We start from the raw sequence: 14,957 nt of genomic DNA on the forward strand, positions 1-14,957 counted from the left end.
AGCGGTTTTCTGATGTCAGTGTTGTGGATCGAGTGGCCCATGGTGGCGGTGGGGTTATGGTATGGGCAGGCGTCTGTTATGGATGAAGAACACAGGTGCATTTTATTGATGGCATTTTGAATGCACAGAGATACCGTGACGAGATCCTGAGGCCCATTGTTGTGCCATCCAAGAACATCACCTCATGTTGCAGAAGGATAATGCACGGCCCCATGTTGCAAGGATCTGTAGACAATTCTTGGAAGCTGAAAATGTCCCAGTTCTTGCATGGCCGGCATACTCACCGGACATGTCACCCATTGAGCATGTTTGGGATGCTCTGGACCGGCGTATACGACAGCGTGTACCAGTTCCTGCCAATATCCAGCAACTTCACACAGCCATTGAAGAGGAGTGGACCAACATTCCACAGGCCACAATTGACACCTGATCAACTCTATGCGAAGGAGATGTGTTGCACTGCATGAGGCAAATGGTGGTCACACCAGAAACTGACTGGTATCCCCCCCAATAAAACAAAACTGCACCTTTCAGAGTGGCCTTTTATTGTGGACAGTCTAAGGCACACCTGTGCACTAATCATGGTGTCTAATCAGCATCTTGATATGGCACACCTGTGAGGTGGGATGGATTATCTCAGCAAAGGAGAAGTGCTCACTATCACAGATTTAGACTGATTTGTGAACAATATTTGAGGGAAATGGTGATATTGTGTATGTGGAAAAAGTTTTAGATCTTTGAGTTCATCTCATACAAAATGGGAGCAAAACCAAAAGTGTTGCTTTTATATTTTTGTTGAGTGTAATTCTATACAGGAACCAGAACCTGGTGAAATAGAAAAACAGAAGGATGTCCAGCATTCAGAAACAGCGAAGGAGAACATCCCATCTGACAGGAGACCAGGCTCCATCTTGACCGAGTTGACTGTTGTTAGCTGTGAAGTTTGTCTCTTGTTTTTGTTTTCCTTCACAAAAATTATTTTTAAACAACTGCTTATTGCTCATTCTGTCAGTTGGGTATTGCATGATTTAACAAAATGTATGTAAAAGTACATGCTATTTACTTTGAAATGCGTATTTGTACATTTTCAGTGATTTTGCTAATGTCAGGATCAGGTCACTTACCAGTACAACCATGAACGTGAAAAATGACAAATTCATTTGTAAAGAAGGAAAAAAGAGTGAAGAGTATCACATTCAGTACAAAATGCACGTGCCATTCACAAAACGAGTTATGTATATTTGTATATAGTTGAATATCTGTGTTGTGAAGTGTACCAAGCTTCCATCATGAAGTTTGCCAAGCTTCTATTTCACTGGAAGTGTAACATTTGCTGCATGCCACCCAGCTATTCTCTGTCCCTGTCAGTGAAAGACTATGTCACTATGAAAGACGTTTCATACATCATAAGCTGAACATGTTAAAACCAGAAGTGAAGACTAAGTCCAGCAAAAGAAAACTGTACTGGTTGAAATTTTTGTATATACCCAGTGACATCATGATTAATGGTTATGTTGCTCAGCTGGCCAACACGGACTCTTTCAAATTACTTTCAAGTGTCCTTTTCACTGTCAAACTGCCTCCGAACTCATAGCATCCCTCCCTGTTGGAAATACAAATTTCTCTTAATTACGAGATAAAAATATTCAAGAAATCACATTCTTACAAATGTCCAATTAACTATAACTCCTACCTCCAGCAGGAAGCAACATTTTGCTGACACCTCAGCTGTCTTACCTCACCTTGACAAACTGTAACAATGGTTATAGGGGACAGGAGAATGACTGGACGATGCATGGAATTTTATGAGTGCACAGAAAAGTTTCACAAAGAGGAATGAAAAACAGATGCCGAATGAGAAAACAAATGCTCAGCGAACCCCACTCCTGTCATGATCACCATGGCACTGGTACACAACATCTGTTGGGTCCCGGACACATTATCTAAACCGCAACTGTTTACTGGGCATGCAAAGATGAATGAATGTAATTACTCAGGCAGCAGAGTGAGTATCTGTTTGGAAAATTACACAGCAGTTGAACACAGAAGGAGAATTTGCTGACCAGGTGTCAGGCTGCTCAGAGCCGTGTGAATATCTACTTTGACAAATTACAAAGATAAATTTAATACACTGTCCTTTGTCTTCTTGAATCGTTTGTCCTCTCAGCTTTCTCAATAAAGCAGGTAAAACACATTTTGCAATTTGCTGTTGGATTTACTACAGTATAGTGTACTGTCCCTCACACATTTCGTGCGAACTACAGAACTGATTACACACACAGACACATACATACAAATACTGTATATATGTGTGTGTTAGGGTGGTCCTCTCCAGTACGTCAAAAATAAAACTGACTTTTATAAGCTACTTCCTAACAAAACTGTTCATCTTGATGAGAAAATGTTTTGTGCAAAATTTTATTTCGATACACCTATTCTATCCACTGCTGCACGCGGGGTGGAAATTATAATGGTTGATGAGAATATTAGCACAAACCAGCAATAGTCGTGTACCTGTTCACAAATGAAATACAAATTGAAACAACAATCTTTTCTCCTTTAACTGACCATACAGGAGAGATAAAGTATGACACAACACTGTCCAACTATTTGGTGAAAACAAACTGTCTTTGGGAGTGCCGTGTGGTTCCAATGTTCTTCGCTTCCTGGAACTAACTTTCAATGCTACTCAACAACTTCCAGCAGGTGGCGCTGCTGTTCCTCTGTTGTTAGGAAGTGACTGTAAACCTGGATAAGTGCAACTCCTCGCTCAGCAAAATAACTGACAGCCGTAATGTTATCCACCTGTTGTGGCTGGATGATGGGACATCCTACTCTGAGGGTCCTTGATGAAGAAGTCCATGTTGATGGTGAATGCCTCAAAAATGCGACCTGAGGCAGATGTAGCAAAATCTGCCACTAATGAACTAATGTATGCACTCCATAACTCAAAATGTCACTCACACGTCACAAAAAACAGGGGCCAGGCGGCAAGTGGTTGATATATTTTTGAATCTCATGAAATGTCACCCAATTTATTTTTACCCCCAAAAGGAACCAAAAAATGAAGAAGAACCTTGAAAAAGTTGAAATTTGTTTTTTTTTTGGGACCACCCTTATCTATATATACGAGGTCTATTAGAAAAGTATCAGACCTTATTATTTTTTTCAAAAACCATATGGATTTGAATCACGTGTGATTGCGTCAGACAAGCTTGAACCCTCGTGCGCATGCGTGAGGTTTTCCACGCCTGTCGGTTGCGTCATTCGCCTGTGAGCAGGCTTTGAGTGAGGAGTGGTCCACCCCCTCGGCGGATTTTCATTGTCAGGAAATGGCGGAATGATTTGGGCTTTTTTTCCATCAGAATTTTTTCAGAAACTGTTACAGACTGGCAGCTGGAAACCAGTCGAAAAATTTATCTGGCTTTCGGTGAAAATTTTACGGCTTCACAGGTTACACAGTTTGCCAGTTGGACATTCTGACCGACTCATGTCACTCCGACTCCCCATCAACAACAAGGATTTTGTCACTATTGTTAGTGTGTATGCCCCAACCATGCAGGCCGACATCGGAGTTAAGGAGGCTTTCTACAGCGATCTGCACAACCTTCTACACCGCAATGACACCCAGGACAAGCTCCTCATCATGGGAGATTTCAACGCCAGAGTGGGCCGCGACTCTGATGTATGGAAGGACGTGCTAGGGAAACATGGCATAGGCAACTGTAAAGACAATGGCCGCCTGCTGCTGGAGTTCTGCTCTGCACATGACTTGACGATCACCAACAGCCTGTTCCAACAGAAAGAGAGATTCAAAGCAACCTGGAGACACCCACGCTCCAAACACGGGCACCTTCTGGACTACGTTCTCATGCGACAGCATGATAGAAGAGACGTACTACATACCAGGGTGATGCCTAGCGCGGATTGCTATACGGATCATCGCTTGGTCCGTTCCAAGAAGAAAGGCCCACAGTTTAAGAAGCTACAAGTTCACAAGCTGCAAGACATAGACACAAAAATGGAGTTCCAGGCCAAACTAGAGGAGAGACTGGGTGGAGAAGAAGGCCTGCCTGACGACCCTGAACAACAGTGGATGAGATTAAAGACCATCCTTCAGGAGACGGCAGCAGAAGTAGTGGGCTTCTCAGTCAGGAAAAATAAAGACTGGTTTGATGAGTCTGATGCACAGATCCAGGAACTACTAGAAAAGAAATGTGCATGCCACAAGACTCTTTTATCTAAACCTGATGACCACTCTGCCAAGACAGCTTACAGAAATGCCTGCTCCACGCTGCAAAGCAAGCTCCACATACTGCAGAACGACTGGTGGCTAGCTTTTGCGGAGAAGACACAACAACATGCCGATGCCGGAGACATGCACTCCTTTTATGAAGCCCTTAAGACCATCCATGGGCCAGCACATCAAGTGCAAGCACCCCTGTGCTCCTCAGATGGCTCCACCCTTCTGACGGACAAGGAAACTATTATGCAGCGTTGGTCAGAACACTTTGAAAACCTCTTCAGTGACAAGCGCACTGTGCAAGAGTCATCAATCGAGAAGATTCCCCAGGTGGAGGTGAAATGGGAACTTGATGACCCCCCAACACTTGAAGAGATCCGAAAGGCCACCACGCAGCTGAATCCAGGGAAGTCTCCTGGCATAGATGGCATCCCAGCAGAGGTGTACCAAAATGGAGGTGAGGCAGTCCTCGACAAGCTTCAGATTCTCTTCTCCAGTTGCTGGGAAAAGGAAATGGTTCCACATGACCTTCGGGATGCGGTCATTGTACAAGAACAAGGGCGACAAGTCCGACTGTTCTAATTACTGGGGCATCACTCTCCTCTCAATAGCAGGTAAGATTTTGGCTCGACTGCTGCTCAACAGGCTTACCCCTACCATAGCGTATGAAAATACTCCAGAGAGTCAGTGCAGATTTCGGGCCAACAGGGGAACCACCAACATGATCTTCGTCCTGAGACAGATCCAGGAGAAATGCAGAGAACAGAACATGGCCCTTTATGCAGACTTCATAGACCTAACCAAGGCTTTTGACACGGTCAGTCGTGAGGGTTTGTGGAAGATTCTTGCATGCCTTGGCTGCCCTCCAAAGCTCCTCACCATCATCCGCAGCTGCATGAAGGCCAGATGGGACAAGTGAAGTACAACGGGACTCTGTCCGGCAGCTTCCCCATCTCAAATGGCGTCAAACAAGGTTGCATCCTCGCGCCCACTCTGTTCTCCATCTTCTTCAGCATGATGCTTCGTGAGGCCAAAGAAGACTTGACAGATGGCATCTATATCCGCTTCAGAACCGACGGAAGTCTGTTTAACTTGCGGCGCCTTCTGTCCCACACTAAGATCACAGAACAGCTAATCATGGAGCTGCTCTTCGCAGATGACTGCGCCCTCGTCGCCCATACGGAGCAAGCCTTGCAGCACATTGTCAACTGTTTTGCTGAAGCAGCAAGAGTCTTCGGCCTCACCATCAGCCTGAGAAAGACAGAAGTGCTATATCAACCGGTCCCCCATACAGCATATACCCCACCCCAAATCAACATTGAGGGTACCAGCCTGAATGCAGTATCTCAGTAGTGTTATCTCAAACGACACATCTTTTGCCAAGGACCTAGACAGTCGCCTTGCCAAGGCCAGCAGTTCTTTTGGTCGACTCTCAAAGAAAGTCTGGCAGAATCATGCACTGCGCCTTTCCACAAAAGTGCAGGTCTATAGAACCATTGTGGTCCCTACCCTCCTGTATGGAGCTGAAACCTGGGTTCTCTATTGCCAGCAGATCAGATTACTGGAACGCTTTCATCAGCGCTGTCTCCGAAACATCTTCGGGATCAAGTGGCAGGACTACGTCTCAAATGAGGACATCCTTACCAGAGCCAAATTGCCCACCATGGAGTCTATTATACTCAAACAACAGCTTCGCTGGGCAGTTCACATAGCCAGGATGGATGATACACACATGCCGAAACTGCCAACATATATACACTCAACAAAAATATAAACGCAACACTTTTGGTTTTGCTCCCATTTTGTATGAGATGAACTCAAAGATCTAAAGCTTTTTCCACATACACAATATCACCATTTCCCTCAAATATTGTTCACAAACCAGTCTAAATCTGTGATAGTGAGCACTTCTCCTTTGCTGAGATAATCCATCCCACCTCACAGATGTGCCATATCAAGATGCTGATTAGACACCATGATTAGTGCACAGGTGTGCCTTAGACTGCCCACAATAAAAAGCCACTCTGAAAGCTGCAGTTTTATCACACAGCACAATGCCACAGATGTCGCAAGATTTGAGGGAGCGTGCAATTGGCATGCTGACAGCAGGAATGTCAACCAGAGCTGTTGTTCGTGTATTGAATGTTCATTTCTCTACCATAAGCCATCTCCAAAGGTGTTTCAGAGAACTTGGCAGTACATCCAACCAGCCTCACAACCGCAGTCCACATGTAACCACACCAGCCTACGACCTCCACATCCAGCATGTTCACCTCCAAGATCGTCTGAGACCAGCCACTCAGACAGCTGCTGAAACAATCGGTTTGCATAACCAAAGAATTTCTGCACAAACTGTCAGAAACCGTCTCAGGGAAGCTCATCTGCATGCTCGTCGTCCTCATCGGGGTCTCGACCTGACTCCAGTTTGTCATCGTAACCGACTTGAGTGGGCAAATGCTCACATTCACTGGCATTTGGCACGTTGGAGAGGTGTTCTCTTCACGGATGAATCCCGGTTCACACTGTTCAGGGCAGATGGCAGACAGCGTGTGTGGCGTCGTGTGGGTGAGCGGTTTTCTGATGTCAGTGTTGTGGATCGAGTGGCCCATGGTGGCGGTGGGGTTATGGTATGGGCAGGCGTCTCTTCTGGACGAAGAACACAGGTGCATTTTATTGATGGCATTTTGAATGCACAGAGATATAGTGACAAGATCCTGAGGCCCATTGTTGTGCCATACATCCAAGAACATCACCACATGTTGCAGCAGGATAATGCATGGCCCCATGTTGCAAGGATCTGTACACAATTCTTGGAAGCTGAAAATGTCCCAGTTCTTGCATGGCCGGCATACTCACCGGACATGTCACCCATTGAGCATGTTTGGGATGCTCTGGACCGGCGTATACGACAGCGTGTACCAGTTCCTGCCAATATCCAGCAACTTCACACAGCCATTGAAGAGGAGTGGACCAACATTCCACAGGCCACAATTGACAACCTGATCAACTCTATGCGAAGGAGATGTGTTGCACTGCATGAGGTAAATGGTGGTCACACCAGATACTGACTGGTATCCCCCCCCAATAAAACAAAACTGCACCTTTCAGAGTGGCCTTTTATTGTGGACAGTCTAAGGCACACCTGTGCACTAATCATGGTGTCTACATATACACACGACAGACAGACAGACAGACAGATAGATGGATAGATAGATAGATAGTCAAACAATCAGGTGAAGGTTATGTTCACTAGGGTCAAGGTTACATACAGTTTTCAACAGCATTTTTCAAGGTTCCAGACCAAGACAAGCATCAATAAATGGTTCTTGTTTGAGTTAACGATAGTATCTGTGTTGCCCTTAAACCCCTCTGAAAGGAGTATTGTCCAAAAACAATACAACCAACACATACCATTAGTACTGTCCCCTGCTGACTTCTAATTCTTCTCTGACTGCAGAATTTTTGTCTTTTTTCTCCAAGGTTGAATACATTATGCAGGGTATTAAGCTCCTGATTCACAAACAATATACACATTTTGTGTGCAATAAAATCCCAAAATATCTGGCGTTACTTCTGCTTTCTGTGTCTGTTATTTTTCTTCTCATCTCTTTGAAGAAATAATATTCCACAACAAATGTGATTAGCCATTTATTTTTTCCCCCTTCACAAGGCAGTTCAGCCTCACTTCCTATTATGAAGCTTATTCCCATTTACATATGTAATAATTTTGTCTCACAACAAATAATTCAAGAATGCACCAACGTGCATTAAGTTGAATTTGGGTTTTGCCACCCATCTTAAATATAAACACCGTCATGGATTTCACCTGTTATTATGGATGCCCTCAGGTTTGAATAAACATGAAGATCTTTAGTACTAATTAAGTTCACAGTTGGCATCTTTGCCAGAAATTTGAGTGGGAGGACTAAGCTCCAGCTCCCCATTTCCACCCTAAGGCAGTAAAGCAACCATCAATATTGCATTTATAATGGACGTGAATGGGGACATGCATAATTTGTGAGCCGCATGCTGTAGATTTGATGCTTGCAAGGAGAGCTAATCTATACCGTAGCGTGTCAAGCTGAATCTGTAAATGATCATGGAATATTATATTCTTATTGACTCTTACCATTTGTCTTATAGTGCTATACACTGTTGTTATCTCAGTCCCCAAAGACAAATTACTGCAGTGACAAAGGTGTCTAATTCTAATCATTTCCAGCAATAAAAGTTTGGGAGAATTTGAGGTGACACTTTGCTTTAATATATGATGCTCGTAAACCAATGACAGGTGCTGCTGCACAGAGAAAGATGATTGCTGTGCTTCTTGTTAACAACTAAGGATGTACAAGCGGGAGCGTATGCAACCTTGACAGCTTATCTACATCAATCAGCGTCCAGGTATTGTATCAATCAGTCAGTATTCTTCCTGTGGTGCATAGTTTAACATAAAATAGAATCAAGGCGATGAAAGACCTTTTAGAAATAGGAGGTATTCTGCTGTAATTGTCCAGACATACCTCTGCTTTGGTCTGCTCAAAGGCAAACTCCAGCGTGGGCACAGCGAGCTGGTTGGCAAAGAAGCTCACATCTCCTGGCAACTGCAGGGAGCTGACGTTGGGTCCAGGGCAGTTTCCTCCGCGGATACAACTCAGCAACTGTCTCTAATAGGGAGGAAAAAAAGGCAACAGTGAGAAATTCAGTGGTGCAAAGAGGAATAAGAGGAAGATTATCTGCACTTAACTGAGGGTTTGACACACAGTAGTAATCAACAATGACTGATCTGTTCAGGCATAGCTGCTGATATGGACCAGACTGTGATAAGAGCAGTGGCTTGAAACTGCATTACAGATTATAGTTAAGACGAGTTTTCACTTTCTCAGATTCCTAAAAGTTTTAAGTACAACTGCTGCAAACTGTAGTTTGTGAATTTCTTTGACTCTTTGGCTTGAAAAGTGTCCTTCCCACCATGTATATGTGACGCCACTACTGCAATGTTGTTAGAGTTACATTACAGCACCATTAGAATGGCACAGCAGCCCCTATTTGACTATAACTTAAAGTTCCTCTGGTTCAGTTAGCGCTGGGAAGGGCATCATTCCGGGTAAGTGCCACTATATCCTGGAAGAAGTTACAAAACCTGTCAAAAATCAGCTTCCTACCATCAATTTATGTGTCTTAGGTGAATGGATATTAAGACTGATTTTATTTCCTGGATTTGGTATAGCTACTGTTTTACTGTCAGGTATATTGTGTTATTTATAATATATTTTGTTTTTATTATTGTATTGTATTGCTTTTTTTGCACTGTAAACTTGGCTATGTTGTAAATGAGGATTAACCCTCAAATGAATTTCAAGAAACTAAATAAAGGTTATGATTATGGTGACAGGACCTGAGCTAAACCTGACAAAATAGCAGCAAGAATCACCATTAATTATCACAGCTTCAATTCTGAATGTCATGAATATGCTATGATGCCAGTGTAACATGCAGTGACATACAAACACGTTGGCCAGTCATCGCATGATGCATGTGCATCACGGTGAAAAGTGCTTATGAATTTCCTATAAATATAAGGTGCATTACGTATTTTCCTCTTATATGAGATTTGTTTCCACTTGTGTCTTTATTGTCGCTCTTTATTTGCAAGTCTTTTAGTGTAGGTTCATTTGTCCTGAAATAAAAATTAGTGTATTTTTTTTTTTTTGGGTAAAAGCAAAAACTCCTCTGATTCTGTTAGAATATGATCTAAACATAAAAAATAGAGTGCCATTTTTGTCTGCAATAAAATGCATATTAATTATGTAAGAATCATACAATGTAAATTTCTGATTTTTTTTTAAGGTTCTGTCTCCTGTGGTTGCAGGGTACGATGATTAAAAATTACAGACGTCGTCATTCTTTGTTGGTGGGAAAACTTGCAAAATCAACAGTGGATGAAATACTTATTTAACTCACTGTATATAAACCAATAAGCCAGAGTCTTCATCTAACAAAAAGACAAAAACTGTGGATTTTGGACTTTGCTTTTTTTGTCAGCTGAGCAGCAAACAGATTATACAAACTACTAGCACATTGCGCGTGGGGATCCGCGGGCTCTAGATTGGGTAGTGTTTATAAAATAGGTAGCTGACATTTTTCAAGGGTGATAATAAATTATGCAAAGTTTCTATAATGAGTTGGAATGGCATGTGAGTCCAGCATGTTTTAGAACCTTAGAGCTCAACAGTATTTAGAAGAACTTAACCCTTTTATATCCTGTTAATTATGTAATGTAATTAAGTAATTTGATTATTCCATTGATTTTCTTGTGTCAGAAAACCTAAATTTTGATACTTTGTAATTCTAACTTGTGTATTAGGAAAGATATTGCATTATTGCTAAATGGAGATCATTTTGGATGACATCTTGGATTTCATACCCTTAGACTGTGAAGAAAAAAATTGCACCCTAATATTTTTTTAAGCTTATGATATCTTCTTTCAAAATCAAATGTGTTTTTGCTTTTACAAACAAAACAAGCAAAAAATACACACAATTACAAATGAGCCTACACTATTTGTTTTTATTGCTTGTTGTCATCTTCTCCATAAAAGCTACCAACCAATCAGCATCAAGTCCTGCCCAACGATTTTCCAGGACCGTTGAGAAGTACCTTCCCCAGAGCACAGACTCATCTTGCTCCCACAAAAAGCCCCCCCCCCCAAAAAAAATCACCTTTCATGAGTAGGGACCCACAAATTCCTGTGGTGTAAACGAGCGTATGGACAGTGATGACCAATGATGGATGTTGCTGCAGACAACAAAACGTGTGCTGTCATATGATCTTGAACACATCTTGGCAGTTTCTTGGTAGTGTCTGGTTGACTTTGTCTTGTATGCATGACAGCACCTTGCTGGTTTTTGGCAATTTATTTTCTTATATAATGCCAAGAATGCTCATCACTCAGCAAGTTGCTGTCATGAAACACCACAGACAAGACACACAAATACAATGCCACGACTACTTGTATATGGCAGATGAATTTTTCTGAAGATTCCAAATGTAGCAGGATGTCATGTACCTCCCTACACATACACTCCTCTTGCTCAGGCACAGGCAGTGGTGGCCACAGCTAACCAAAAAGTTAGCTTCGATAACAGCTAATCGGCTGACTGAGAAGTTATGTTTTATAAAGCTAAACCGATAAACCACCCAAAAATTTATCGGAAGCTACAGCTAACCGCTAACTTTCAGCATTGTCTCCGGTACACTCTCAGCTACTAACATGTGACTTTGAGTTTTAACACCATGATCACAAACCTATACAATGAGTCACCACTTCTGTCTTTGTGTGCCCTGCCCACTGCTGGAAGCTCCTGTTTGCTACATATGCTGCAGCAGTGAAGCAGTTGAGAGGCATTAAGCTCAACTCTACTGCAGGAAAAAAGGAGCCTGACCGCGACCACCAGGTTGCCACAAAAAAAGTCATTATTCTTTAACAGCATATAGCAGTCCCGCCGTGAGGCAGAAGTCTTGGAAAATAAAGCAGTTTTGACATATGGTTTTGATTTAAAAATCAAATTAATCCAGATAGAATAACTCCATTAATGACAATTCTGTCATTTGTACAAAGTTAAAATATAACACATATTTTTTTAATTTTACATAATGCACTAATTCTGAAGTTTTGTAAAAAACACACACTCATTCATTCTATGTAAAAAACAACGCGTTAATGTGATGTGTGTTGGTGTTTACATATAAATGTGCCTTTGTAAAATATGCCATTTTATTCATATGTAAAAAAAAATCCATTTGCATAAGCCAAAAGTCAAGTTGTGATTAGACAACCGACTGATATAACCAGGGTCAAAATGCATAGAACACTGCCATCTACTGGCACCCAGACGCTCAGACCCTAACCCAAAATCCTTTGTGTGCCAGAGAGTTGCTGCTGTTTAAACAGCACAGACAGAATCCACATGACGACAATTGTAAATGAACATTATACAACCAAAATGTAAATTTGGTTGTCATCAGCTGCAGCAAGAGGCTGCAACAACTCTCTGGTGTGCAAAGGATTATGGGCTATATCAATACTTAGGGCGAATACTTCCATGAACACTACTGGCCAGTACATGGCAGTAGAGACTGTGAAAACTTGCCAAAACAAATATTCCAAATAAATAATCTGTGTCTGCTACATTTAATTTGCGTGGAATTTAATAAACGCAAACCGAATTTCAGACATCTTATATATATTACTCTGGACCAAAGATGACAAACAGTGTTGTAAAGGATAATAAGCAGGATGTTAAAGAGCAAACAGGAAGCGATTGCAGCTCACAGTGATTGAAGTTGAAAATAATGGAGAAGCAACCTAGGCTTCTTCTGGCATTTTTGCATAAAACAAACACAATAACAACATCTATAAACCCAGAGAATATATTCACAAGAGTTTTAGGCACAATATACAAAGGGTTTAATGCTGTTGTCCGTGTGGAGTCTGATCAGAGTGTCTTAAATGCATTTCTCCTGTTGTGAACTTTTACCAATAATGCACTGCCGAGACAGGCATGTCCACACAAAAACCTTAAAAATTAGTGCAATACTTTAAAACTAAAACATATAGTTGATATTTTCAGTTTACAAAACTTCAGACGTGACAATTTAAATAACATGTCCAAAATTAGATTGGTTAAAATTTTAACCATAAGTTACAACTGTATGCCTCTGGATGACTTGGGTGATATTGCCGGCAAGTTAGTATGGTGTCAAGAGAAATTATCTTTTTTTTCCCTTGCTTTCTTCTGTGACCAGTTCTCCTCTGACTACAGAGGATAGAGCGGTTTCTCCTCAAACCAGCTCTCCTCTGTTTGCAGAGAATAGCACTGTCCACTTTCTCAGTACCACAGCACTGTCTGTCTAGAGGACTCGAGTTTAAAGGGAATGACAAGTGCCACTTTGATTTGTTAATTTAATGGAAATTCCAGCATTCTTCAAACTGAAGTCTACTTTCAATTATTTTGGGAATCAGATTTTCCGTTAGGGCAGGGGTGGGCAATCATGTGCCATGAAGGGCCGAAGCACTGCAGGTTTTCCTTGCTACCAATCACCTCAGCAGGTGATTTCATTAATGTTCAGGTGTTTCAGCAGGTGATTTCATTGACAACCAGGTGGTTATGTTCAAGGGAGAAGCTCATCAGCAACCCACCTGCTGAGGTGATTGGTTGCAAGGAAAACCTGCAGTGTCTCGGCCCTCGTTGCCCACCCCTGCGTTAGGGACAAAAACAAAACAACAAAATTAGTCCAGTATTGAGTTTGAACCATAACACCATCACACTCTAAATTGCTGAAAAATGTATGTCTTTAGGGCAAGTGTAAAAACCACTTCCATCAACTCTGCCACCTTATTCTTTAGTCACAATTAATTAGTTTCCTATTATCAAAAGGAATGAAAAGTGTTGGCCACCCAAATTTTCTCTTTTGCAGTCTTGCATTTTTAATTTTCTTTACTCCCTCACAGAGACTGGAAGGACATGCCCATTTAGATGCATATCAGTATTCACAAAGGGCATTTCATCATCCACTTATGCCCATTATGAGAGTTAACAGAGTGGGAAATGCCTGTTGATGTTCATTTATTCAATTTTAAAGTTAATTGTGATTCATAACAGGTAGCTTGCACACAGAGGACACACTCTTAAATGTTCTTGATATACGCAGCATAGTCATTTTTTCTTTAGAGCTGTTAAGCATTTAAATTGGAATTTGTGTTGAGTATGGTAAGGACATGATGTACCATAACTGAAGTATCTCTGAAATATTTTTCTTTATATTTCCACATTTTCAGTTCCTTGCAGTCCATTCCAAATTAACATGCAGATCCACCTCAGATATGCTGTGGTGACCTCGAGTGAAAAAAAACAAACAAAAAAACAATGGAACAGCTGAAAGGTCTGCTGCCGGACATTGCATTGCATCAAGGAGATATAGCCATTCCAATGCATACAGGAATGCTTCAATTGGGTCTCCAGGAGAGGAGGACAGGAGAGGTGATCCTGTGGGGACATCCTTCTGCAAGTGGGTGAGCATACTGTTCACATTTTTCTTCCTGTTTTTTTTTTTTCTCCTACATGGTGTAGGCTCTTTTTAGGGCCCGAGTAGGAAAAAGTCCTACGAGGACACTATTGTAATTGCGGTTTATTATTATTATTATTATTATTATTATTATTATTATTATTTAGTATTATTATTCTCACTCTTGAAATCGAAATTTCGGCCTGTTCCCTTGCTCAAAAACTCACCAAACTTTGCAAAGTCATCCGGCAGGATCCGAAATTCGATATTTTGGGGGTGTTGCACATGGTCGCAGCGAAATAGCGCCCCCTAGAAATTTTCAAAAACCCCTCCGCATTGGGTTTTTTTTGTCGCAGCCTCACGAAATTCGGTACACATATTTACCATGCTAGGAAACACAAAAAGTGTTGTGAAAGTGTCGTGACACGGACCCACAACAGGGGGCGTAAATGAACGGACAATGGATAAGCCAAAAGTAACAATTTAATGTTGTGAATCACACAATGACGTACAGACAATAACAATATAGTGACTGTCAATCATACACCAAGTGACGTGTGGGCAGGCTCGACGATAGAAGACGCCTGGCGAGAGAAGAGCCGGATCCACACAGCTTCCACTGCCAACGGAGCTGAAGAACACCGGAGC

The 14,957-nt window shown here is 41.8% G+C and overlaps 1 protein-coding gene across 1 annotated transcript in view; it reads right to left on the reverse strand.

The window, feature by feature from the left end:
• Positions 1 to 14,957, reverse strand: part of LOC117518136 (inactive N-acetylated-alpha-linked acidic dipeptidase-like protein 2) — a 656,634-nt gene that overhangs the window by 286,685 nt on the left and 354,992 nt on the right. The window contains exon 13 of the mRNA XM_034179197.1: positions 8,764 to 8,907. Coding sequence (XP_034035088.1) covers positions 8,764 to 8,907 — 144 coding nt within the window. The remainder of the gene's footprint in view (positions 1 to 8,763; positions 8,908 to 14,957) is intronic.

This window comes from Thalassophryne amazonica, chromosome 10 (assembly GCF_902500255.1).
Source record: "Thalassophryne amazonica chromosome 10, fThaAma1.1, whole genome shotgun sequence".
NCBI lineage: Eukaryota > Metazoa > Chordata > Actinopteri > Batrachoidiformes > Batrachoididae > Thalassophryne > Thalassophryne amazonica.